We start from the raw sequence: 27,312 nt of genomic DNA, 5'->3' as shown, positions 1-27,312 counted from the left end.
CTTCATCTATTTTATTTTCTAAAGGGCTACAATTCTGCCATGCTTATAAGACATGCAGGCTTGGTTTTTAAAAGACAAACTTTCTAAAATCCAAGTCAATTGTCAAGGATTAAAACTATGCTGTAGGTCAATTCTTCGAGAGACACAATTCTGTTCTAAAAAAAAAAAGCAGCATAATAAAAACTGCTATAGAACTTTCACTTTCTAAATTTTTCAACTGTTTTTGTGTCCTAAAAGTTATCATAAATTCAGATTAAATTTGGTGGAACTAAATCAGCACAAAATTTCCTTGATAGCCAGAATCACAAGAACCAAACTGATTCTTTTTCTTCTTACAAAGGCTAAATGACTCCCAAATTAAGTCACTTTGTACCATATATCCCTGGAATAAAACATGGCCCAACACACCACACGTCCCACTTAATCTAGTTCAAACGAGTAACATAACGTGAGAAACTGCACTGTGTAATTCCTTTATTTTCTGCATATTAGTGCTTTACCAACACTACAACCATAAAGAACACAATTCCAAGTACTGTACTTTTTAGTTTGGGGAGATCACAGTCTACAGACTCATTTACTTATTATTAGACAAGATTAACCCCATTCAACTTACTGCAGTTTTTAAATGCACATAAAATACAGAAATTGATGCAATTAAACAAAATCTTCAGGATCTTATTTCTTAAATTCTTAGATTGTAATTTTTTTCTGCAGGCTTAATTACCGGTCCCCATGACCACCAATGGTTATGGCTCAATTTAACTACACCAATTTATCAACCTTTTATATCCTTAAAGATAACGTAAGTGAAAATCACAATTTCTTATCAAAAGATTTAGGGTTTTCCAAATTTCAGATATTTGCTTCCCCTCCTCCCCCCACCTTAAGACATTTCAAATAAACTAAAAATAACCACATCTCACCTGCAACATTCCTTAGCAATCACTTGATGTATAAAATTTTAACTATGCCCCCAGTTATTTTAAGACACAAAAATGGCTGCCTACCAATCTGTCTTGTCACAAGTTAGAAATACTACATTTAAGAATTAACATGAGGGTTTCAAGTTTCCTCCAGTTTAGGCATTTATACCTTTGTGCTTGTCGCTTCAGGATGTTACTGTAACATTGATATTTGTATAACCCATGTTTATGTACCTTATATGTAATCATTTAACACACTAGTAATTAAATGTATGATGGAGCTTTGGGAATTTTAAAAGCAACGAAAATGTTCTTAGATGTGTGTCAGCTTCATTTCCAGAGATACTTCTACTAAAGTGAAACTGAGAACTTGATACTTTAGTTGCATTTTGAATTCAAAAATCCCTCTGCACCATTAGGAGCCTACAACATAGCACCTTTTCTCATCTGCTTTAAGTAAAACGTTTGTCAAGAGTTTTACTTTGAAGAGTTAATTTTCTATAGCCTTGTATTTCTCATACATCTTTGGTAAAAGCTCCATTATACAATATGGCCAAAGCATGAAGGACCAATACTGTCCAATCATATACCATGATATCCCGTTCAATTTTTGTTTTCAGACACCCTCATAAACAAAACCCACTTCACCTTTTCCTGTAAACTGCATTTGCAGTCTACATTTCTGAAATTCCCTAAGTTTTAATTCCTTGAGGATCTCTACAATTAATCCTTAAGGCTATATAAGAACCAGATGCTGCTACACTATTCTGTATCAAGCATTAACATTTGGTTCAAAGTATTATCATAGTGGTCTCAATAATCTAGTTACTGGTCCTAACCAGCTAAGCAAGTAATCTTGTTAAGATCTGGGTATCACCAGCAAGCACATTGCTTACACTTGAAGAAAATAAGTTTACATTCATTGTCATCTGTAGGTTCTTCTTCTACATCCTACTTCCCCTTTGTCATTCCTCAAGTCTACACATCATTCATTCATCACATTTCCTTCCTTAAAGGAGATAGTGTATTTTTGAACCAACAGGATATCTATTTGCATGAGTTAATCCAACAGAATACTTTTTATAAAACATCTTTTCCAGTGTTCTAATTAATGGAGATATGGATCACTCACTTACTAAAAAAAAAAAAAAAAAAGACATCTTCAGGTTGCTATAATGTGGAAACAGATTTTTTTTCCAACTAGGTAAAAGGTGCATATAATTTGAATTGTTAAATGACTTATTAATGAACAAAATAACCATTCCAGTAATTTAAAATCTACTGGTCTTAGATATTTGAAACATGGTAAAAGGATATATTCCAGTTTTGCCCAAAAGTCACTTAAAATATCTACAAATATTTCATCTGTGTATGTTATACACCATTATTGCTCCATTTTCTGGAAGAGTATGTTTTAAAAGTTAACAAAGAGGGAAAACACAGCAAAGTTGCTAACTTTGCAGCGAAAAAAAATCTGTGTCCTTGACAGGTTATATTTTCATAGTTTTATGCAGTGTAAGTTAGCTTTGCAATGGGGAACTTGAGTTTTATCCTTACTCATGCATGATGTATGTTTCAGAACTTAATAGCTGAAAATTCAAAGAACTTCTTACATTACCTGTTTAACATACTGATGTGGAACTGGAACATATTACAAGGATATTACTCATTATTTGCCACTGTGGTCTAAGTTTACTGTACTGGTCTTAGATATAAAAGGTCACATTTGAATTTACTAAGTTAAAGTCAGAACTCATAAGGGGGGGGAAGGCCTTAAATATAAAAGACAAACGGCAGTTTGATTAAGCAATAATTTTCAGTTTACTAGATGAAACAGACTTGCAACATAGTCTGCATGAATGCAAAATAAGCCATCTACAGCAAGTGATAAGGAAACTGGGCAAAAAGGAAAAAAGCATACATTGGAAAAGAAGATTCTCTCGAGATAAAAAAATCAAACCATTATTATAAAGGAGTTTACCAAGAACTGCTATATTTCCCCCATCCCATTTGCTGGAAGTCAACAAGAGCATCTAGCACTTTGTGTTCATGTCAAAAAGTCAGATCAGAGCATCCTAACGCAAAGCAAAAAAAGAAAAGAAAGAAAATCCCTAACCCCCTCCCCCAAACCGCAGAACTGTAACTCCAGAGTTCAAATTCAAAAGAAGAGAAAGTGGCAATTGAAAGAGGTGATGGTGGCGATAATCCTATGAATGGGTTTTTGATTTCTCTCCTTTCCGGGGGATGGGTGGAGAATGCTCATTAGGATTTGTAGTTAGAGGTTAACCATGTGAGCCCCTCATAGAGTCCGTCCCCCGAGGTGGCACAGGAGGGCTGCACATACCAGTTCCTGTCCCGAATCCGGGTCAGGCCCAGTTTCTCCTGGATCTCGTGGGGTTTCATGGCATCGGGGAGGTCCTGCTTGTTGGCGAAGATGAGGATTATGGCGTCCCTCATCTCCCGGTCATTGATAATGCGGTGCAGCTCCTGGCGGGCCTCGTCGATGCGGTCGCGGTCGGCGCAGTCCACTACGAAGATCAGACCCTGGGTCCCGGTGTAGTAATGCCGCCAGAGCGGCCGGATCTTGTCCTGGCCGCCCACATCCCATACGTTGAACTTGACGTTTTTGTAAGTCACCGTCTCCACGTTGAAACCCACAGTGGGGATGGTGGTCACCGACTGGCCCAGCTTCAACTTGTACAGGATGGTTGTCTTGCCGGCCGCGTCCAGGCCCAACATGAGGATCCGCATTTCCTTGTTCCCGAAGATCTTAGATAGCACCTTCCCCATCGCGTCGGAAGAGCCGGGGCCGGGGGCATTCAGGTGTCCCGGGTCCCCTCCGCCAACAACGCCGCCGCCGCCGCGAAACAGAAACGGAGCCTCCCAGTCGCGAGGGCGCCCGCGCGGCCTGCGTGGGAGTCGCCTCCTCTGGGCAGAGGCCCGGGCCCGCCGCTCACTCGGGCATCACCCACCACACAACTTGATTCCTCCAGGCGCCGCGGCCGCCGGGGCGCTGAGTCTGCGCCGGGAGAGCCGCCGCCCTGCTGAGGCGCGGCCCGGCCCGGAACTGCCCTTCCCCCCGCAGGCGCCGCGCGAGCGCCGCCGCGGTTCCCGCTCCTCCGCCTTCTCCTGGCTCCGCCGCGGGAGACTGCGGCCCTTCGGCCCGGTCCCCGGTCCGCGAGCACCGCGCTCACCACCGACCCAGGCCACCCGAGAGGCAGCGCGGCTCCGGCGCCCGGTCAGGTCATGGATCCTCGCGGGAACTCGGTGCGCTGCCTGCGGAGACACAGAGAGGGAAAAGGGAGTTACTGCTGGACCCCCAGAGGAGAGCGGAGGCCGAGGGGGCCCGCCTCGCCAGCTCAGCCCAGGAGGTTACCTCCAGCCGCCGCCCCGCGCGCGGGCTCCCTCCGGCCTCCACAGCCTCCTCCCAGTTCTGCCGCTGCCGCCGCCGGAAAAGGCGCCGAGGAAACCGCCTCACTTCCCCTCCCGACTACGCAGGCGCAACAGAGGGAGTCCGACCGTTCGGGCAAGAGCGACCTCTGTAAGGAGAGCGGCCCGCGCGCCAAGCGTCGGGGCGCCACGCGCGGAGGGCGGGGCTACGGCGGCCCGGAGGTCTCGCAGGTGCGGCCAACCCCCACCCCCGCGAACCTCGGACTCTGACTAGCTCCCACCTGTTGCTCCTCTAGCGACTCCTTCCTCTATGCATTCCTGCTTCTGCGCTCTCACTTCCTCCACCCCCAACTCGATCCAGGGGAGCCGATCCTCTACGGAGCTCCAAAGGGTGGGGCTCACGGACCGCCGGCTCCCCCAACGAACGCCTTCCCCATGCTCCTTACAGGCCTGTTCGCAGACCCCAGTGCCTGCCTGATCTTCCGCGAGGTCCCTCCAGCCTGCCGCAGCCTTCGGGAGCCCTCAGTCTCCCAGGGAAGCCCTAGCCACGGTTTTTACCTTTCCCCTGGCCCTCTTTGGCTTCCTTTTATCCCTTGTGTTCTGTGCGTTTCCTGAAAGACACGTGGTAGGCAAGTGGTTCGCGTGGAATCTGCCAGTCAGTGCGGAGCTTTTACTGAGCTTGGGTTTGTTCTGAAGCCCGTCTTTGGGGCATTTGAGCCCAATCTTAACACATCTCGGCAGGACCAGTCCACGTTTCTGTTGTGTGTTTTTTTAAATTACAGTATTATCAACAGTTTCCATGCTTTTTCAACTTTTTAGAAGGTGATAATTTTTCATGTGTAAATATTATCATCTTTTAGTGTAATTAGTAGTAACTTCTCACCCAGCCACTCATTCTCAACTTTAAGAATTAGAAAGACTACTTCTGTTGCCTCGATTTGAACATTTAACCTTACTGAGTTATCTCATGTTTAAACTGAGTGTACTACTGACTTTGCTGTCCGCAAACCCTATTTGAGGATTAAATAATAAGTATAATGTTTGTAGAAAACTTCAGGAAACCTTTTTGTGTCAGATGTTTATTGGTAAAGTTAGACTTAAAGTGAAAGCTGGAAATGAAGGAAAAACAGGAAAATAGTGTTTCGTTTTTTTAAAGAAAATGCTGTAATAACATAAGGTAACATACTTCTCATTTCACAATTCAAGAAAATGTGATAGTGGTAGATGGGTTAAATGATAACCTCATAAACGTCAGCCTGAAGTAAATTTAATTACCAAAGTTGTTAATATTCTAGCAGTGATTTACTTACCATCAGCCTGAATATGCATGCACTGTCTTAAAACTGAAAAAAGGATTTAGAGTCAGAAGATTGGGGTTCAGAGTGTCACCCCTCCATTTCATAGCTGTGAATCCTTTCCTCTAAACCTTTGTAAATTCCATCTTCTTTAAGCTGTTGAAACAGATGAAGAATGATATCATCCAGAATGAAAATAGTCACTATTGATTGTCATGATGAACACTGTATTACATACTTTAAATATTTTCCTTCAACCTGCACAGCAACCATGTGAGGTAACTTTGAGTATTAGTGGAAACTGAGGGTCAGAGAGGTTAAGTAAGTTTTTGAAGGTTCCAGAGTTGAGATCAAATGGTGAATCTATGGCTCATCCTCTTAACCCAAAATTATGCTATCTCCCTGAGTACTTCACACGGTTGTTTGGAAGCTCGATTATATTACATTTGACTCTTGAACACCATGGGTTTGAATGGCACAGATCCACTTGTATCATCAATACTTGGCTTTTTTTTTTTTTTCCCAATAGATTTGTAGTATGTTACTACACAATCCGGGTTGGTTGAATCCACAGATGTGAAACCTGGGATATTGGGGGTGACCTAGAAGTTATCCTCAGAATTTGGACTGTGTTGAGGTGAGACCTCCAATGTCCCTATTGTTCAAGGGTCAACTGTATTTCTTATAACTTACAATGCTTTATAACTATTGGGTTGGCCAAAAAGTTCATTCAGGTCTTTCTGTACAATGATATGGGAAAACCCCGAATGAATTTTTTGGCCAAGCCAATATAAATAAGGTGCCATCAGTTCAGTTCAGTTGCTCAGTTGTGTCTGACTCTGTGACCTCATGGACTGCAGTACAACAGGCTTCCCTGTCCATCACCAACTCCCAGAGCTTGCTCAAACTCATGTCCAGCGAGTCAGTGATGCCATCCAACCATCTCATCCTCTGTTGTCCCCTTCTCTTGCCTTCAGTCTTTCCCAGCATCAAGGTCTTTTCCAATGAGTCAGTTCTTCACATCATGTGGCCAAAGTATTGGAACTTCAGCTTCAGCATCAGTCCTTCTGATGCCATAGTAATTATTAAAGCTCCATGGTAATTATTGTTTGAGGAAGGAATTTTTTATATGAGGCAGTGACTATTGTATCTTGCTTCATTCCAACACAATAGTTTTCTCAGAGCAGATTCCAGTTTTCCCAACTAGATGGAAGATTGATTTTCTGGGCTTTTACTTGTTTTTCAGTGAAAGGTGTGATATAATTAAAAATTGAAGCAACTTGAAGCACTAGCATCTACCTGGCACTGGTACTGTGCTAGGGCTAAAACAGTTTATGTTTGAAAGCCAACTTCCATTTATCTTCTAACAGAGTAAGTGAAGACAGAGATTTTGCATTCTCCACATAATGTCCTCAGTGACAGCATGTAGGTCTCAGGAGTTCAGTCATTATTTACTAAATGAATATCTTTTATACCACAGAGGAGGTAAAACAAAAAAGGAAGCACATATACAATTTTTATCTGTGGTTTGAAATAATAGGTTAGTCAAGATTTTCATACAGTAGCATATCTTACAGTGGCTCTTCATGTAACAAATTATACAATAGATTATTTTAAGTAATGATCATAAAAAAATAATAACCAGAATATACATACAGTGAAAAATTTTAACTCTATATATGCACACTTTTTTAAAAAAAAGTGAACTTCACTAAAACCAAAATATCTGCAAAAAGTAACAACTTAGAGAACTACTAAATCATCATATCACTGATAAAATTTTTTCTTGACACTTTCTTGAAACAATTTAAAAAGTAAATTTCAATTTAAAAAATATTATTGTCATTCAGTGAAATATTTTATAAATAAACAAATTTATATTTATAAAATAAAGTATTAAATTTCTCAGTTTGCATTTTATTTCACTGTTTTAAGTTACAGACACAAATGTAAGCTAACTCCTATAGAAAAATGGATCTCTGCTTTTAACTCAGCTTGCAAATGAAGAGATTTCTCCAGCTTGCTTTCAAACAAGACTTCACTTTTAAATGCCATTTCATAATGTCTAATCTGTTCAATATCACATGTTTATTGTATCCCTGACTAAAGCATCATCTTATAAGAAAAATATTTACTTTCATAAAATGACTTAGCTTTCCACTTTAAAATGAAATAAATGTCTTCTTTAACAATAGCACCTCATGCTATTTACCCTTATTTCTGAACTCCTATAACTTTGAAAAATCACTCACTTTGTATCTCGGTAGTATCTTTCTTTCTATCCTATGCAGGATCAGGGAAATTCTGGCCACACATTGAGGGTGGAAGCCAAAATGATAGTTCACTCCCTCTTCCCATGTCAGCTGAAGAACTACTTGCTAGTTTTTCCTCTTTAACCATAAAAAAAAAAAGTATATCCCAATCAAAACCTTGATAATTACTTTAGTTATCCCTGAGTATGAAGACTTTCTCTCATTTTCAGCAGTATTAAGAGTGGAAAAGATATAACTAAAAACAAAAGTTTGAACTACAGTTTTTTGCTATTCAGTACCTTTGGACTATCAGTAAATTACTGTTTGTAGTTACTTCTACTTCTAATATAAAATTCTGAGAACAATGACCAAGATTTATGAGTGTGGAAATGGTTGTAAAATCCTAGCTAAATGTTACACTATAACCAATTTAACAATGGCTTAGCTGGGCAAATTTTATGAGTTTGTTTCCATTTCAAGTAAAAAAGATTTATATTCCAAAAGGCTTAGAAAGACACCTACTACATTATATGTCCACAAATACTAGTCAGATAATATAAGCCTGCTGAGCTCAAGACTGGCTTCAGGGGTAACTTTACAGTTTTATAAACCAGAGTCAATGGTGTGGTGACTCTCTCTGGTAAACTAGGGGGACACTTCCTATACTCTCTTCACCATAGGGAAACCTTGGTCCCCTGTATGCTGACTTCCCAAATTAACTAGATTGATGCTGGAAAAGGAAAGTTCTGGAGCCTTTTGAAGCAGTTTCTGATGTTTGACTTCATTTCCAAATGTAAAAATGGGTCTTTCTGCTGCTTATTATATCTTTTAAACATTACAAGAAATACTAAGTCATGAATTCAACTTTCACAGTAGTGATGTTGGTTGTATAAGAAGGTAAACCTGTGACTTTATAACAGTTTCAATGTAGATACATTGTTAACCATGTATCAGAGATTCTAGGAATAGAACAAGATACCCAGTGTATTGAACACTTTTGGCTGTCTTTGGAAATGGCACCCCCACCCACAGGAACACAGGAGTAGACGTCTGTCACCCCTACTGGTTTTTCCATGTTCTACTTCCACGCATACACCTCACATCATACCAAATGGACTACAGGTAGACTCATGATCCTAACTTGCTAATTGTACTCATTCCTGAGAATTTAAAATCAGATCACTGATTCAATGGACACGAGTTTGGTTAGACTCTAAGAGCTGGTGATGGACAGGGAGGCCTGGCATGCTGCAGTCCATGGGGTCAAAAAGACTTGGACATGACTAAGCAACTGAACTGAACTGAAGGAAGAAAGACCATTATCAGTCTGTCTCTTCCCAGTGGGTCCATATTCTCTTAACTAGGGACTGTGTCACAGCCATATTCTGGTGGCAGAGTCTTTGGCAAGAAAGATAAAGCAGATGTACAGTGAGAAGTTGAGACAAAATATATTATACCTTGGGCTCCACTGCACAGTTCCAGGCCCTTCCTGGAGTCTGTCTCCATACCAACCCTTGAGTTTCATGAAGTACTTGCATCTTTATACAAAATGACCTTTCTTTTTGCTAAAGCAAGCTCCACAAGGCTTCCCTGGTAACAGATGGTAAAGAATCTGCCTGCAATGCAAGAAACCTGGTTTTGATCCCTGGGTCAGGAAAAGTTCCTGGAGAAGGGAATGGCTACCCAATCCAGTATTCTTACCTGAAAAATTCCAAGGACAGAGGAGAGCTGCAGTCCATGTGATAGCAAAGAGTCAGACATGACTGAACGACTGACACTTTCACCTTCAGTTTTCTTTCAAGCTCCAGTAGGCTTCTGTTACTTAAAAATAAAAGTTATAGCTTTATAAAATGTATTAATGTAGTATGCAAGCAAAACAAATTTTAACAACATATCAAAGTTACAGACTTTAATGCTTCATTGAAAATTATATATGATATGAATAATACCTAATATAAAATAATTGTATACTGTCACCACTATTATGTAATAAAACCACCATTAGAACTGGAGTAGGTAGGAACGGACTATTGACAAATCTAATAATTGATTTATAAAAAGCTCTAAACCACTCTGTGACCTGGTCTTTTGACCTATCTCTGAATTGCTTTATTAGAGCTCTTAGAATATGTTAATGCATTCTCTTATGCTATAGCATGGAGGAGGCAACGGCACCCCACTCCAGTACTCTTGCCTGGAAAATCCCATGGACGGAGGAGCCTGGTAGGCTGCAGTCCATGCTAAGGGTCGGACACGACTGAGCGACTTCACTTTCACTTTGCACTTTCATGCATTGGAGAAGGAAATGGCAACCCACTCCAGTGTTCTTGCCTGGAGAATCCCAGGGACTGGGGAGCCTGGTGGGCTGCTATCTATGGGGTCCACAGAGTTGGACACGACTGAAGTGACTTAGCAGCAGCAGCATGCTAGAGCAATAATTCTCTTAATGTAGGAGGAAAAGACATCATAGAATTTCTGGAGAACTTTTTTGATCAGTATCATTTGCTCTGATTAGAAGTTAATCAATAAAATTAATAAAATATAGGGGAATCCCCTGGCAGTCCAGTGGTTAGGACTTGGTGCTTTCACTGCCGTGGCCAAGGTTCAGTCCCTGGTTGGGGAACTAAGATCCCACAAGCCACATGGTGCATCTAAAAAGAAAAAAGTTAACACAGCCTCTTCCAGGAAGTGGCGTAAACATACTTTTTTCAATTCCTCCTTCTAAGTACAACTAAGAACCCTGGATATTACATAGAAAAGAAGCATAAGAAGACTGAAAGATGAAGAGAAGGCAGACTGACCAGGGACTTAAAGGCTCAAGGAATGATGTGGTGGTGAGTTCCCTGGGTTTTCTTTTTGCCTCATGTATCCCAGACTTGGAGCTTAAGAATCTGGCAACTTGGAAATGCCAAAAAACCTCCAGGGATATTCTCTCTTTAAAAAAGAATTAGGAAAGGGGCAACCTAGCAAGACAGAAAACTTTTCAAAAACAACCACTTTACTCCAGCCAAAACCCAAAGAAAAAAGCTGTAGCCCCACCTTCACCCATGGTGAAGGGCCAGGTGAGCAGCTTAGGCTTTCACCCTCGCCAGTTTCTTAACAAGGTGCCCTAATCTCCTGCCTCCTCACTAGGCAGAGTGGGGAAGAGGTCTTTCATCCCCATGTCGTGTTGATGAGCCCCATCCAAGCCCTTGGTGTCATTGGAAACTTCATGGGGAGCCTGCACTGCCACCTCAGCTAGGCAGTAAGGAGGTTGAATCAGTGGGGGTGGTATCAGCGAAGGCCTACTGGAAAGTCAGATTTTCATCACATAGAGGCCAGGCCCCTCTTCCACCATTACCCTCTTGATCCTCAACAGTGCTCACCGTTCATGGTGTGGTATCAGTGAAAACCATGTTGGGAGCAGTAAAGAGGCACTTCTACCCCTTCCAGCCTGGGAGGTATCCCTGGAGGCTTAGTGGGGAGCCAGTGATCCCACCCCCACCCAGAAGTAACAAGCCCCCCAGGCTGTCAACAGATTCTAGTAAGGAACCTGGACTTCTGTTTCAACTTGACAGTAGTGAGGTGATGTTCCACTTCCCTGTTGGAGAAGTGCTAGAGGAAGCCAGCTAAAACAGAAGGTTAAATAAAATTCAGAGTCTTAGAATAGTCAAAATATTCAGATCTCAAACAAAAAGCACAGCTTATTCTCAAAAAAAAAAAAAAAAAAAAACATCAAATTCTCAAACAACGTCAGAGTGAATGAAAAAGGGCAATCAATAAATGCCAATATCAGTAAGGCAAAGATGTTAGGATTACCTGACAAAGATTTTATAGGAGCCATTGTAAAAATGCTTCAGTGAACAATTGTGAACACATTCGAAACAGCTGAAAAAATAGAAAGTCTCACCAAAGAAATAGGAAGTCTCAAAAAAGATATAGAAGATATAAAGAACTAAATTGAAATTTCAGAACTGAAAAAAATGTAATAACCAAAATTTTAAAACTCAACAGATGAACTCAACACAGAATAGAAGGGGCAGAGAAAACAATCAGTGGACTACAAGATAAAACAATAGAAATGACCTGATTTGAACAACAGAGAACAAATAGAATTTTTTAAAAATTGAGAAGAGACTCAGAAACCTGTGCTACTATAACAAAATTTCTAATGTTTTTATCACTGGACTCCTAGAAGGAAAGTATAGAGTGGGCTGAAAAAGTTCCCAAAGAAATAATGGCTAAAGATTTCCCAAATATGGCAAAAGACACAAACCTATAGATTTAAGAAGCTAAACAAACCTGAGGAGACCCACATCAAGATACATTATAATCAAGCTTCCTAAAATGAAAGCCAAATAAAACATATTGAACAAAACCAGAGAAAAACAGCACCTTACCTACAAGGGAGAAAACTATTTAAATGACAGTGGATTTCTTATCCAAAACCATAGAGGCCAGGAGGAAGTGGTAGGACATTTTTTAAGTCCTGAAAGAAAAGAGCTGTCAACCTAGAATCCTATATCCAGTGAAAATACGTTTTAAGAATGAAGGGGAAATCAAGGCATTCTCAGACAAAGGAAAATAAAGAGAATTTCACCAACAGATGTTTCCTAAAATATTACCAAAGGAAGCTGGAAGTTATCTGAACAGAAAGGAAAGAATTTTTTTTAAAAAAAGAACCTTGGAGGTTTCCCAGGTGGCTCAGTGGTAAAGACTGTCTGCCAATGCAGCAGATGCGAGTTCAATCCCTGATCCAGGAAGATCCCACATGCTGCAGGGCAACTAAGTCCATGTATCACAGCTGTTGAGCCTGTGCTCTAGAGCACAGCAACCACAACTACTGAGCCTGTATATTGCAGCTGTTGAAGCCCGCATGCCCTAGAGGTCGTGTTTTGCAACCAGAGAGGCCCCAATGAGAAGCCTGTGCACTGCAGCTAGAGAGTAGCCCCCGATCTCTGAAACTAGAGAAAAGCCTGCATAGTAACGAAAACCCAGCATGGCCCAAAATAAATAAACAAAAATAAAATATTTTTAAAAAAGAATCTCGGAACATCAGGAAGGAAGAAAGAACATGGTAAGCAAAAATATGGGTAAATATAATAGATTTCCCTTCTCTTCTTTCTAAATTATTTTTGATGATTGCAGTAAAAATTTATAACACTCTCTGATTTGGTTCTAAAGATTGTTGAGGAAGAATTATATATAATTATAAACAATAATAAAGGAATATAAATGTGTGAAGCAAAAACTGATAGAAATGAAAGAAGAAATAGATGAATCCACATAGTTGGAGGCCTCAGGTGCTGCTGTCCATCAGGTCACAGAGTCAGACACGCCTGAGCGACTGAACAACAACAACAACGTAGTTGGAGGCATCAGTCCCTCTTTTGCAAGAACCGATAGAACAAACTAGACAGAAAATCGACAAGGTTATAGAAAAACTCAACAATGGCATCAACCCAAAATAATCAAAACTAATAGAACATTTCACCTAACACCACAGCATATACACTCTTATCAAGTGTCATATTCTGGGCCAGAAAAGCAATACCAACAAAATTTAAAGACCTATAAATCATACAGACTATATTCTCCATCCACAGTGGAATCAAACTAGAAATTAATAACAGAAAGGTAACAGGAAAATCTCAAAACCCTTGGAGACTAAACAACACACTTCTGAATAATTCATGGGTCGAAGAGGAGGTCTTAAAGGGAAGGAAAATACACTGAAATGAATGAAAGTAAAAATACAATGTATATAATTTTGAAGGACACAGCTAAAGCAGTGATGAAAAGGAAATTTATAGCACCATTTGCCAAACTTTTTCATCACCCCAAAACAAAAACTCTATATCCATTAAGCACCCCCCCCCACCCTCTCCGTTCTCTGCTCCCCTCAGCCTCTTTCTACTTTCTGTCTCTATGCATTTGCCTTTTCTAGATATTTCATATAAGTCGAATCTTACAATATATGTCCTTTAGTGTCTGGCAAATTTTTATTTAGCATAATGTTTTCAAGGATCATTTATGCTATAGAGTGCATCAGAACTTTTTTCCTCTTTATGGGTGAGTATTTTGTTCACATGGTTTTCTATTAGGACACTTGGGTTGTTTCCACCTTTTGGCTATTGTGAGTAATATTGCAGCAAGCGTCCATCTACAAGTAACTGATTCCTTGTTTTCAGTTCTTGTGGCTAGGAATAGAATCACTGGACTATATAGTAATCATATGCTTAACTTTTTGAGGAACTGCCAACCATTTTTCACAGCACCATTTTTCATTCCCACCAACAATGTGCAAGAGCTCCCCATATTGTTGCCAACACTTATTATTATACAGTTTTTTTTTAAATTATAGTGATCCTAGTAGGTATGACATAGTATCTCATTGTGGTTTTAATTGTATATCCCTAATGATTAATGACTTACCTGTTGGCTCAGACAGTAAAAGCGTCTGCCTACAATGTGGGAGACCCCAATTCAATCCCTGGGTCAGGGAGATCCCCTGGCGAAGGAGATGGCAACCCACTCCAGCATTCTTGCCTGGAAAATCCCATGGACGGAGGAGCCTGGTAGGCTACAGTTCATGGGGTCGCTAAGCGTCAGACATGACTGAGCAACTTCACTTTCAATGATTAATGATAGAGTGAATGAATGAATAAATGCATAAACAGGCTTACTAGTTTAATAAATTTCTATCACAAAGGGTAAATCACTCTTTTAGTCTATATTATTATATTACTGTACAAGAGCACTAATATTTGTTTTAAAAACGATAAAGCATAACTCAGCATTTGTATTTATTTGTCTTGCTTATACAAATACTCTTTTTGTAATATGTAATATTGTTTATCCATACATCATGGTGACTATAGATTATCTCCTTTTACAGAATATTGCAACTAATACATAGTGATTTTGTCTGTCTTTGTTTCTTGCCACATGTTAGGCCATGGCCTCTTGGGAAATGAGTTGAACAAAATGAATTAGAGCTCTGCCATTGTACAGCAAGGGGGTTCATTTGAATAGGCACAAGCAGACTGTGCCTTTAATACTGTGTATAAATAGGCCTTTTTTCAGGGCACACCCTGAGGAAACTATGAATCATTTTGATATTAAATTGTAATATAGAGAAAACTTGGTATAACAATACATTTTAATTATTATCAATGTGACTTGTGATAAAATAATGTATTTATAAAACATCTCCTAGCAAGCACCATGGTGCTATATATTCAATCATCACATTATGAAATCTCAATAAGAAGCTGTCTAAACCACACTCCAAAAGTTTAAAATTTCCCTCTCCAAAATAAAAGTGAAAGTACATTGCCATTTTAACCTCAGAAGGCCTCAATGAGCTTCCACTGATTCAAGGTAAGGGGAGGAGTTCAAGGGGAAGATATTACCCTCCTCACCACCTTTGTATAGGGAAAGCCCTAGGATTTTGATACTAGTCATAACCAGAGGCCAGCAGTCATGCAAGATTAGAACTATTCCAGTCATTCTTCTCTTAGAAATTATGCCCTTTTCTCAAGGTTCAAGCTGAATAGTCATAAGCCTGTATCTTAGACTATTTGTATCATGTCAAACAACTTCCTTGTTTTCTGTTTACACTTTTAATCTAACTTTTATCCCCAGTATTAATTAATAGTTAACATTTCAGGACACCTAGCACATAGCACGGAGAAGGCAATGGCACCCCACTCAAGTACTCTTGCCTGGAAAATCCCATAGACGGAGGAGCCTGGTGGGCTGCAGTCCATAGGGTCGCACAGAGTCGGACACGACTGAAGTGACTTAGCAGCTTAGCAGCACATAGCAGGCACTGGCTCAATGGTTAACTGTTGGATGAGTGAATGAATGATTTAAAGAACGTTATCTTGATCCTCTCTCACCTTCGTCAGTATAAGCTGTATGCAGTTTAAAATATTTGTTTCTATACCAAAAGCCAGGCTGTTCAAATATACTAACCTCAATAAATAATTAACCTTGAGAATAGAAAGTTACAAAAAAGCAAATTAATTTGCCAATTATTCTGGCAGGGTGTGGCATTAGTCTGATTCTATGGTGTCCTTAAACAAAGGAAGCACTGTTTCAAACTTAATCTGATGAAAGTGAAACGTTCTAAGGCAAATGAATAAATTAAATACAGTAGAAAGCTTTTGCCACATTGGTGTAAAGAGTTAGAATCAATAACTGCGACAAAGTTTGCTAAATATCAGGATTTTAATGTATTGTTTTGGTTTGGGGACGTGATTTATTTCACCTCAGATCAAAATCAGTGTAACAAATAGCCATGTTGTAATGGAGTGCTACTGTCGCATAAAAGTCAAAGATATTTAAATTGAGGACAATAACCCCACAAGTTTAATTTATGAGTCTAGCAGCGTGACACCGTATAAGTAACTGTGTTCACTTAAGGATTTATTCTGATATTTGAAAACCTGCCACAAGAAATGAGCTTCTGATAGACATTGTGAGATACTGTGTATTAACTACACTAAAGGCTTTTCCTTCAGAGTGTGCCCAAGAAGTAAATGTTTATTACCTCTCGTTAATCCATTGTTCCTTTATTAAATGTAACAGAATCGGGGTTAGCCCATATGGGCGTGTCTCTGAAATGCAAATAACCTATCATAAAGAAAATCCTGTCCGCAGCAGCGAAACTGTCGCGCGGTTGCGAGGCGCCGCGGGGCCGGGAGGCTTTCTTGGGAGGAGGAAGCCCAGGACTGGACTGAGATCCGCAGACCGCGGAGATCCTCGCCCCCTGGCGGTACCCCTCTCTCCTCTCCCCCTGCGCCTCCGGAGTCTCCGTCCTAGACAAGCCCCGCCTCACCTTCCCCTAGTGACCCAGCCTCTCACCCCCTTCCCCAGCACCGAACCCTCCCTCGTGTCCCACCCCACCCTCCTCCGTGCCCCACCTTCCGCAGGCCCCGGGCTACTCTCGTCTCCAGCCCTGCGGGTCCCGCCTCTCACACCCCAGACGGCCCCGCCTGTCCCTGCCCAGGTGGCCCCACCTTCCCTTTCGGAGGCCCCGCCTCCCCACTTCCTCATTCCTCAGTAGTGGGCTGGGCTGGACCAAGCTGGCGGTTGGTGCTGGAAGCAGTGCACTGGGCTCGTTCTTTATCTTGTTGGCGGGTGATCTTAACGCCTTCTTTTCTTCAACCGCGTCAGCTCTCCTCTGGTGTTCTTTTCCGGCTATGCGGTCCAGGGTCTGGCCTTAGGCTAGTCCCCTGCTTGGTTGTTGCTGAGGCGGTAAGCCGGGACCCGGTTTACCCACAAGCCTTCTCTCCCGGCTGCCAGGGCAGAAACCCTGTGGGTCTGACCCCATTAACGTTCCCCTGAAGGACTGATTTATAAATGACTCGAGCGCAAGTGAATGGACGTGTGTATACAGGTTGAGACATTCCATTTGGAATGAATGCAGAATCGATTCTGACATTTAGTGCCTCAAAATTAACTGTCATTCAGGTTATGTTTGAAAGAGCAATGTTAATAAGTAAAAACTTAGATAAAAGCTGGCAAGGATGCGGCGAAAATGGAAACCTTGTGCATCGTCGGTGGAGTTGCAAACGAGTTTAGCTGCTATGGAAAACAGTATGGCTGTGTCTCAAGAAAGAGTAGAACGACCACATGATCCAGCAATTCCACTTCTGGATGTACAATTGAAATTTGCTAAGAAAGTAAAACTTAAATGTCGCCCCCACAAAAAAGTAAACACGTGAGGTGACGGATGTGTTAACTTGATGGCAGAAATCCTTTTACAATGGACACAATTCATTACATTGTACACGACCTTAAATGTCTTACAATTTTATTTGAAAATTGTTCCTCAATAAAGCTGAAAGAAAAGTGACTGATGCAAATTTGTGCATAATTAACTTTGTACTGGGTATTATGTATATCACTAATTCATAAAATAATACAGGTGAAAAGTATAGAATGATGAAATAGTGGTTAGTGTAACTGATAGTGGTTCAATTTAAATCATCAATTATACATCAAGTTGAGAGACATACTGCCACTAAAAGTATAGTGACAAATTTGAAAAGCAGAACATAAAAGTTTTACTTATCTTAAAAAATGGATATGAGTATAAAAGGGTGATTGTAGAAGGATACAGAATGCAAAATAGAAAATCAGACTCCTTACAGGAGGTCAAGGCTGACTCATCCTTTTGGGGTGCCCTGAAGATGCCTGGAGCTCTTTCAGTTCCTGCCCTTTCTGAGTTTTGGTTAGCCAGAGTTTCCTCTGTGAGCTTCCCTAAATTAGAGGACAGAGTATGCTGCAATAATAGACACCCCAAAATATAATGATTTACATGAGATAGGCGTGTTACCAAATCAAACTTGAGTCCACTTAACTGTGTGAAGTAAAGTCGATCTAATGACACTAGGTGGTGGTGAAAGAAAATGCAGCTTTTATTGCAGACACCGAGCAGAGTCTAGGTCGCTAATCCTCAAAAGGCCCAGACTCCTCAGTGGCCTTCAGGGAAAGGTTTTTAAAGATAGGATGAGCAAGAAGGTTACAGGGTGTGTGATCAGCTCATGCACATTCTTCTGATTGATTGGTGGTGAGATAATTAGAAGTCAACATCATCACCCTTCTGATACCAGCTGGTCTGCAGCCTACATTCTTGTGGGCAGCATACTGTTAACTTCTTCCACCTAGTGGGAGTTTCAGTATCTGCAAAGCAGCTCAAAGAACATGGCTCAGAACATTATCTATAGCCCTTGATGAGGCCCTAGAAGTCCTTGACTTCACTTCATGGCTAAACTCTTATTATTTTTCTTGCTTGTCTGTTTTCTTTTGTTTTTACATTTTCTCACTTCTCTGATTAAATTTATTCTTTGGAACTCAGGGAAGGCTGAGGATGCTAAAGTTTTTCTACAAAATAAAGACAGGCAGAGGATATGAGTTGCTTGGGAGGGTATGTCTTGGGAAAGCCACATAGGGTTCTGCTTGGTTACAGGAACTTACTTCTCATGTAACAGTCTGGAGGTAGAAGTGGCCCAGGCAAACAGGGTTGTTCAACTCCAGTAAGTTATCCATGGGCTCTGGTTTCTTTCCTCTTAATGCTGCACATCACCTCACCAGAGGTGAGGTCCGACTCTGCAACCCTGGGGACTGCAGCACCCCAGGCTTCTCTGTCCTTCACCATCTCCCAGAGTTTGCTCAAACTCATGTCCGTTGTGTTGATGATACCATCCATCTCATCCTCTGTCGCCCCCTCCTCCTCCTGCCTTCAATCTTCCCCAGCATTATGATCTTTTCCAATGAGCCAGCTCTATATATCAGGTGGCCAAAGTATTGGAGCTTCAGCTTCAGCATCAGTCCTTCCAATGAATATTCAGGGTTGATTTCCTTTAGGATTGACTGGTTTGATCTCCTTGCTGTCCAAGGGACTCTCAAGAATCTTCTCCAGCACTACAATTCAAAAGCATCAGTTAATTCTTTGGCACTCAGCTTTTTTTATGGTCCAACTCTCACATCCATACATGACTACTGAATGTGTCCATCACTGTTTCCACTTTTTCCCCATCTATTTGCCATGAAGTGATGGGACCAGATGCCATAATCTTAGTTTTCTGAATGTTGAGTTTTAAGCAAGCTTTTTCACTCTCCTATTTCATCCTCATCAAGAAGCTTTTCAATTGCTCTTCGTTTTCTGACATTAGAGTGTTATCATTTTCCTTATTTGCATGATTAAAGCTGGGGCACTGCCAGAGGTTTGCATTGGCGCCATCTAGTGCTGGGGGAGAATTCCCTGGTGGCTCAGACAGTAAAAGCATCTGCCTACGATGCGGGAGATCCCGGTTTGATCCCTGGGTTGTGAAGATCCCCTGAAGAAGGAAATGGCAACCCACTCCAGTTTTCTTGCCTGGAAAATCCATGGACAGAGAAGCCTGGCAGGATACAGTCCATGGGGTCGCAAAGAGTTGGACATGACTGAGCGACTTCACTTCAGTGCTGGGGTAAGGGCAAAAGAGCAGAGTTGATTTATTTTTCAGCAAGTGATGCAGAAGTGGCACATATCACTTTTACTGAGAACTTGACCACACTTGGCCTTAAGAGAAACTAGGAAATGTGGTCTCTAGCCGGGGCTTCATGTGCTCAACTGAAAATTTATTAGTTTAGTAAAAGGAAAGAACAGACTTTGGGGGACAGCTCTCATTCTGCCACATTTCTTCTGTCGACAAAAAAAAAGTTAGTCAATCTAAGAATTGGAAAATTTTATTCCAACCAAATTTGAGGATTATAACTCAGGAAGAGTGTATCAGAAAGCTCTGAGAACATTGTAGAAGTATAGGCACAGTTATAAGTTTTTTTGACACATCAAATGATGTATATGGACAGATTACATAATAAAGATCTAAACGCCATTGTGGTAGGTCATGTGACCCCTTCCTTACAAGATCAAGAAGAAATGTTATCTTTGAAGGAGTTGCCTTGTTGGTGCTAGGAGAATGTTGCTGTTTAAGGTTGGGGAGACGTTCCTGCTGATGGGGACGGTTTGGTTAATCCATGATGCAGATACACTATGCACGGTGGCAGGAGAGAGGAGGCCAAAAGGCAGAATTTTTTATATTTAAATTTTTCTTATCTTGCCATAAAACATACATTTTTATTTTTTAAATTTTTTTCATAAAATATACATTTTATTTCACACTCCTCTTCCCTTCCAATTAATCCCTTCTTAAGTGGAGTTTGTTACTTCAGTTTACAGACAGTCCTTACTGCTTGCAATTGAGGTACCCTAACTGATGCCTCATTCTTCAGGTCTCAATTTAAATGACACCTCCTCAAGGAGGCTTATTTAGCTGTTACCCAAAAACTCTGTTCTCTTGGTGGGTGTTGATCCAAGCCAAAGATTGAAAGAAGGAAGGATTTATTTCTTGCAGCAGAAAAGGAGAACACCAGGAATCTTTCCCAAGCAGTGAGCTCAGAACTGCAAAACTTTAAGCTAAGGGTAAATGCATAATCATGAAGGGGCTTGGGCAGAGGAGAAGCCAGCACAGATTCGCTGCAAAGATAAGCAGAGTCTAAGCTTTAGTTGATTAAAGTCATCAGGGTCTGACCAATGGTCAACATCATCATCCCTTAGGTTCCAGTTAATCTGGGAGTTAAGCACTTCAGGCTAATCTTTACTACTGAAACAGAACTGGGAGTCTTTATAAATGATTTATTATCTGTGCTTTTGTTACTTCTCTTGCCTCATAACAGTCACTTGTTCCTGCATTCTTTTTTTCCCTTAAGATTATTCATAAGAGACTTGTTCAAGGATAAGCATTGGGACCAAGGTTGGATCACAGAATGACTTAGGCTAAAATGCCTTCTCTTACGTCAGGAACAGTATGAAAAGGCAAAATGATAGGATACTGAAAGAGAAACTCCCCAGGTCAGTAGATGCCCAATATGCTACTGGAGATCAGTGGAGAAATAACTCCAGAAAGAATGAAGGGATGGAGCCAAAGCAAAAAGAATACCCAGCTGTGGATGTGACTGGTGATAGAAGCAAGGTCCGATGCTGTAAAGAGCAATATTGCATAGGAACCTGGAATGTCAGGTCCATGAATCAAGGCAAATTGGAAGTGGTCAAACAAGAGATGGCAAGAGTGAACGTCGACATTCTAAGAATCAGCGAACTGAAATGGACTGGAATGGGTGAATTTAACTCAGATGACCATTATATCTACTACTGCAGGCAGGAATCCCTCAGAAGAAATGGAGAAGCCATCATGGTCAACAAAAGAGTTCGAAATGCAGTACTTGGATGCAATCTCAAAAACGACAGAATGATCTCTGTTCGTTTCCAAGGCAAACCATTCAATATCACTGTAATCCAAGTCTATGCCCCAACAAGTAACCTCTGAAGAAGCTGAAGTTGAACAGTTCTATGAAGACCTACAAGACCTTTTAGACCTAACATCCAAAAAAGATGTCCTTTTCATTATAGGGGACTGGAATGCAAAAGTAGCAAGTCAAGAAACACCCGGAGTAACAGGCAAATTTGGCCTTGGAATACGGAATGAAGCAGGGCAAAGACTAATAGAGTTTTGCCAAGAAAATGCACTGGTCATAACAAACACCCTCTTCCAACAACACAAGAGAAGACTCTACACATGGACATCACCAGATGGTCAACACCGAAATCAGATTGATTATATTCTTTGCAGCCAAAGATGGAGAAACTCTATACAGTCAGCAAAAACAAGACCAGGAGCTGACTGTGGCTCAGATCATGAACTCCTTATTGCCAAATTCAGACTTAAATTGAAGAAAGTAGGGAAAACCATTAGACCATTCAGGTATGATCTAAATCAAATCCCTTATGATTATAAAGTGGAAGTGAGAAATAGATTTAAGGGACTAGATCTGATAGATAGAGTGCCTGATGAACTATGGATGGAGGTTCGTGACATTGTACAGGAGACAGGGATCAAGACCATCCCCATGGAAAAGAAATGCAAAAAAGCAAAATGGCTGTCTGGGGAGGCCTTACAAATAGCTGTGAAAAGAAGAGAAGTGAAAAGCAAAGGAGAAAAGGAAAGATATAACTATCTGAAAGCAGAGTTCCAAAGAATAGCAAGAAGAGATAAGAAAGCCTTCCTCAGGGATCAATGCAAAGAAATAGAGGAAAACAACAGAATGGGAAAGACTAGAGATCTCTTCAAGAAAATTAGAGATACCAAAGGAACATTTCATGCAAAGACGGGCTCGATAAAGGACAGAAATGGTATGGACCTAACAGAAGCAGAAGATATTAAGAAGAGGTGGCAAGAATACACAGAAGAACTATACAAAAAAGATCTTCACAACCCAGATAATCACGATGGTGTGATCACTGACCTAGAGCCAGACATCCTGGAATGTGAAGTCAAGAGGGCCTTAGAAAGCATCACTACAAACAAAGCTAGTGGAGGTGATAGAATTCCAGTTGAGCTATTCCAAATCCTGAAAGATGATGCTGTGAAAGTGCTGCACTCCATATGCCAGCAAATTTGGAAAACTCAGCAGTGGCCACAGGACCGGAAAAGGTCAGTTTTCATTCCAATCCCTAAGAAAGGCAATGCCAAAGAATGCTCAAACTACCACACAATTGCACTCATCTCACACGCTAGTAAAGTAATGCTCAAAATTCTCCAAGCCAGGCTTCAGCAATATGTGAACCATGAACTTCCTGATGTTCAAGCTGGTTTTAGAAAAGACAGAGGAACCAGAGATCAAATTGCCAACATCCACTGGATCATGGAAAAAGCAAGAGAGTTCCAGAAAAGCATCTATATCTGCTTTATTGACTATGCCAGAGCCTTTGACTGTGTGGATCACAACAAACTGTGGAAAATTCTGAAAGAGATGGGAATACCAGACCACCTGATCTGCCTCTTGAGAAATTTGTATGCAGGTCAGGAAGCAACAGTTAGAACTGGACATGGAACAACAGACTGATTCCAAATAGGAAAAGGAGTTCGTCAAGGCTGTATATTGTCACCCTGTTTATTTAACTTATATGCAGAGAACATCATGAGAAACACTGGACTGGAAGAAACACAAGCTGGAATCAAGATTGCCGGGAGAAATATCAATAACCTCAGATATGCAGATGACACCACCCTTATGGCAGAAAGTGAAGAGGAACTCAAAAGCCTCTTAATGAAAGTGAAAGTGGAGAGTGAAAAAGTTGGCTTAAAGCTCAACATTCAGAAAACGAACATCATGGCATCGGGTCCCATCACTTCATGGGAAATAGATGGGGAAACAGTGGAAACAGTGTCAGACTTTATTTTTTGGGCTCCAAAATCACTACAGATGGTGACTATAGCCATGAAATTAAAAGACACTTACTCCTTGGAAGAAAAGTTATGACCAACCTAGATAGCATATTCAAAAGCAGAGACATTACTTTGCCAACAAAGGTCCGTCTAGTCAAGGCTATGGTTTTTCCTGTGGTCATGTATGGATGTGAGAGTTGGACTGTGAAGAAGGCTGAGCACCGAAGAATTGATGCTTTTGAACTGTGTTGTTGGAGAAGACTCTTGAGAGCCCCTTGGACTGCAAGGAGATCCAACCAGTCCATCGTGAAGGAGATCAGCCCTGGGATTTCTTTGGAAGGAATGATGCTAAAGCTGAAACTCCAGTACTTTGGCCACCTCATGTGAAGAGTTGACTCATTGGAAAAGACTCTGATGCTGGGAGGGATTGGGGGCAGGAGGAGAAGGGGACGACAGAGGATGAGATGGCTGGATGGCATCAATGACTCGATGGACGTGAGTCTGAGTGAACTCTGAGAGTTGGTGATGGACAGGGAGGCCTGGCATGCTGTGATTCATGGGGTCGCAAAGAGTCGGACACGACAGAGCGACTGATCTGATCTGATCTATGTCAGGAAAGTCATGCATGGTTCTCTCTTTCCAGAGATTTCCTACAGCCCCCTCCCCCCTGATCTGCTTACATCATTGCTTTCTCTAAAATAGGTCCTCTCCCCTTTTCCTGTCATTATTGTTTTTATCTCAGCACTTTGTTTACTTTATGGCACTTAACACAACTTGTAACTTTTTTTTTTTGCTATGTTCTGTCTCCCCACCGTGTCCCTTTTCTTCACCACTATATCTCCATTACCTAGCACACTGCTCATTATTGGATAGACAAAAAATAAATTTTACCTGGTGTTAAATGCATCAAACAGTGGTCAAGAATGACTCAGAGAGTTCTGAAGTGACCAACTACATATATTGGTAGAAAGTGAGAATATAGGAAGTTAGAAACAGTTTGGAGGAAGGGACCAGAAGATGATCAGTTTTGTTTGCACATGTTGAATTTGAAGTTTTGAATAATTTCAATATAACACCTAGTAGGCAGCTTGAAATACAGATTTAGAGCTCTGAAAAGACCATTACATTGGAGCTACAGATTTAAGAACCTTGAGAACTGGTGAGATCAGGCATGAAGAGCATGAAAAAACTACAGAGAAGGTTTAGGAGGATCTACAAAGAATAACATTTATACAGTGGGCAGAAAGAGCAGCAAAACTTTAGAGGACCCAGCAGGGGCTGTCAGCAAGAACCAGGGAGAAACCTTCAGGGAGCAGGTAGTGGTCACAAATAGTTCAGATGGTTGAGCGGGGCATAAATTGTGTCACATAGTCTGAAAGAGTCCCTTAGAACTGCCAATTAGGAGGCTTAGATACGGGAACCTTATAATAATTTCAGTGGGTAGTGGGCTGTGGTCTGAAGACAGAATGTTAGGAAGTGAATGTAGTAACTGTAGAACATGCTTTCAGGAAGGGCAACCATGAAAACATTTTATTTGGAAAGAGAGGCAAGGTCAAAGGACACTTGAAAGAAAGCTTAGAGTCTCTATATAAGAGGGGAGGGGAGAGAGGGAGCGAAGATGGGTGTGGAAATAACTGATGGAAGAATTTGATAGGAGCAGTTGACAGGAAGAGACAACAAAGCGTTACCCTTCTTTGAAAATGTGAAGATAGTGCTCACTTCAGCAGCACATATACTAAAATTGGAGCAATACAAATAACATGGCCCTTCCACAAGGATGACACAAAAATTCGTGAAGTGTTCCATATTTTTTAATTAAAACTACAATGAGGTATCACCTCACACCAATCAGAATGGCTATCACCAAAAATCTACCAACAGTAAATGCTGAAAAGGATGTCGAGAAAAGAGAACCCTCTTGCACTGTTAGTGGGAATGTAAATTGATAGACTCACTATGGAGAGCAGTATGGAGATTCCTTTAAAAACTAGGAATAAAACTACCATATGACCCAGCAATCCCACTACTGGGCATATAACCTGAGAAAACAATAATTGAAAGAGACGCATGTACCCCAGTGTTTTTTGCAGCACTGTTTACAATAGCTAGGACGTGAAAGCAACCTAGATGCCCATGGACAGATGAAAGGATAAAGAAGCTGTGGTACATATATAAAATCGAATATTACTCATCCATAAAAAAGAACACATCTGAGTCAGTCTTAATGAGGTGGATGAACCTAAAGCCTGTTATACAGAGTGAAGTAAGTCAGAAAGAGAGAAACAAATATCATATATTAATGCATATATATGGAATCTAGAAAGATGGTACTGATGAACCTATCTGCAGGGCAGCGATCAAGATGAAGATGTAGAGAACAGATTTGTGGACACAAAGGGAAGAAGAGGGTGGGATGAAAGGAGACAGTAGCATGGAAACATATACATTACCATCTGTAAAATAGATAGCCAGTGGAAATTTGCTGTATGAAGTAGGGAGCTCAAATCAGGTGCTCTGTGACAACCTAGATGGCTGGGATGGAAAGGGAGGTGGGAGGGAGATTCAAGAGGGAGAGGATGGATATATGTATGTGCTATGCAGTACTCAGTCGCTCAGCCGTGTCCAGCTCTTTGGACACATGCAGACCCCATGGACTGCAGCCCACCAGGCTCCTCTGTCTGTGCGGATTCACCAGGCAAGAATATTGGAGTGGGTTGCCATGCCCTCCTCCAGGGCTATATGTATATCTATGGCTGATTCATGTTGATATATGGCAGAGACTAATACAATACTGTAAAGCAATTATCCTCCAATTAAAAATAAATTTTAAAATGCAAAAATAAATAAATTCAAATATGTATATAAAAGAAAATGTAAAGATAAATTTTAAAGGAGAGCGGAGTAACAAGGAGTTGAGATGTTTCTGACGGCCTTTAAATTATCTACAAAGAGGGAGCAAAATAATGTGTTGCAAGGGAGGAAATGGAGGGGGGATTTGGACTAGTTTTTAAGAGAAAAAGATGGTAAAGATTGTATAAAACAGAAAAGGTCTGCTGATTGCAGATCTACCATGGCTGGAAATTCTTTTTTCCTCCTTCCTCTTTATGCCTTCCTGCCTGGAAAATCCCATGGGCGGAGGAGCCTGGTAGGCTGCAGTCCATGGGGTCGCTAAGAGTCAGACATGACTGAGCGACTTCACTTTCACTTTTCACTTTCATGCATTGGAGAAGGAAATGGCAACCCACTCCAGTGTTCTCGCCTGGAGAATCCCAGGGACGGCGGAGCCTGGTTGGCTGCCGTCTATGGGGTCGCACAGAGTCGGACAGGACTGAAGCGACTTAGCAGCAGCAGCAGCAACCTAGTCTTGCTCCTAAAAGACTTCAGGTCGCCAAATACTAATTCTTGCACAGTCTACTCCAATACTAGATTTTCTCCCCCAACAATAACGGGCAATGAACGGACGGCTCCCCCACCTCTCTTCAACAGTGAAAGTTAAGCTGGCCTCCAGCACTTCTGTGGACCCCAACCCCCGCTACTATGGATCACATTCCTTGGTACAGCGAAGACACCTCCTAAATGCTTGCTGTGGACAATGGTAGATTTAGGGACAGAAGGTCCGGTTCCTTCGTAAATAACTTCTTCACAGAGTGCAGCACGTGTTTAAGATCTGCTGAAGAAAGGGAAAAAT

At 41.2% G+C, this 27,312-nt stretch overlaps 1 protein-coding gene and 1 pseudogene across 2 annotated transcripts; one reads left to right on the top strand and one right to left on the bottom strand.

The window, feature by feature from the left end:
* Positions 1-2,723: 2,723 nt before the first annotated feature.
* ARF6 (ARF GTPase 6) lies at positions 2,724-4,738 on the bottom strand. 2 transcript variants are annotated; one of them, XM_070796640.1, is made up of 2 exons: positions 4,598-4,738; positions 2,724-4,202 (listed from the first exon to the last, which is right to left on the bottom strand). In XM_070796640.1, the coding sequence occupies exon 2, from the start codon at positions 3,714-3,716 to the stop codon at positions 3,189-3,191; it is 528 nt and encodes a 175-aa protein (XP_070652741.1). In that variant the 5' UTR covers positions 3,717-4,202; positions 4,598-4,738; the 3' UTR covers positions 2,724-3,188. The 2 variants fall into 2 exon arrangements, with proteins under 2 accessions (XP_070652741.1, XP_070652740.1); XM_070796639.1 differs by lacking the exon at positions 4,598-4,738 and adding an exon at positions 4,303-4,459.
* A 20,597-nt stretch (positions 4,739-25,335) lies between these two features.
* On the top strand, positions 25,336-25,436 carry LOC139185477 (U6 spliceosomal RNA; annotated as a pseudogene).
* The last annotated feature ends 1,876 nt before the right edge of the window (positions 25,437-27,312 follow it).

This window comes from Bos indicus, chromosome 10 (genome assembly GCF_029378745.1).
Source record: "Bos indicus isolate NIAB-ARS_2022 breed Sahiwal x Tharparkar chromosome 10, NIAB-ARS_B.indTharparkar_mat_pri_1.0, whole genome shotgun sequence".
NCBI lineage: Eukaryota > Metazoa > Chordata > Mammalia > Artiodactyla > Bovidae > Bos > Bos indicus.
The sequence above is the reverse complement of the archived record's forward strand: the minus strand, read 5'-3'. Positions and strand labels throughout refer to the sequence as shown.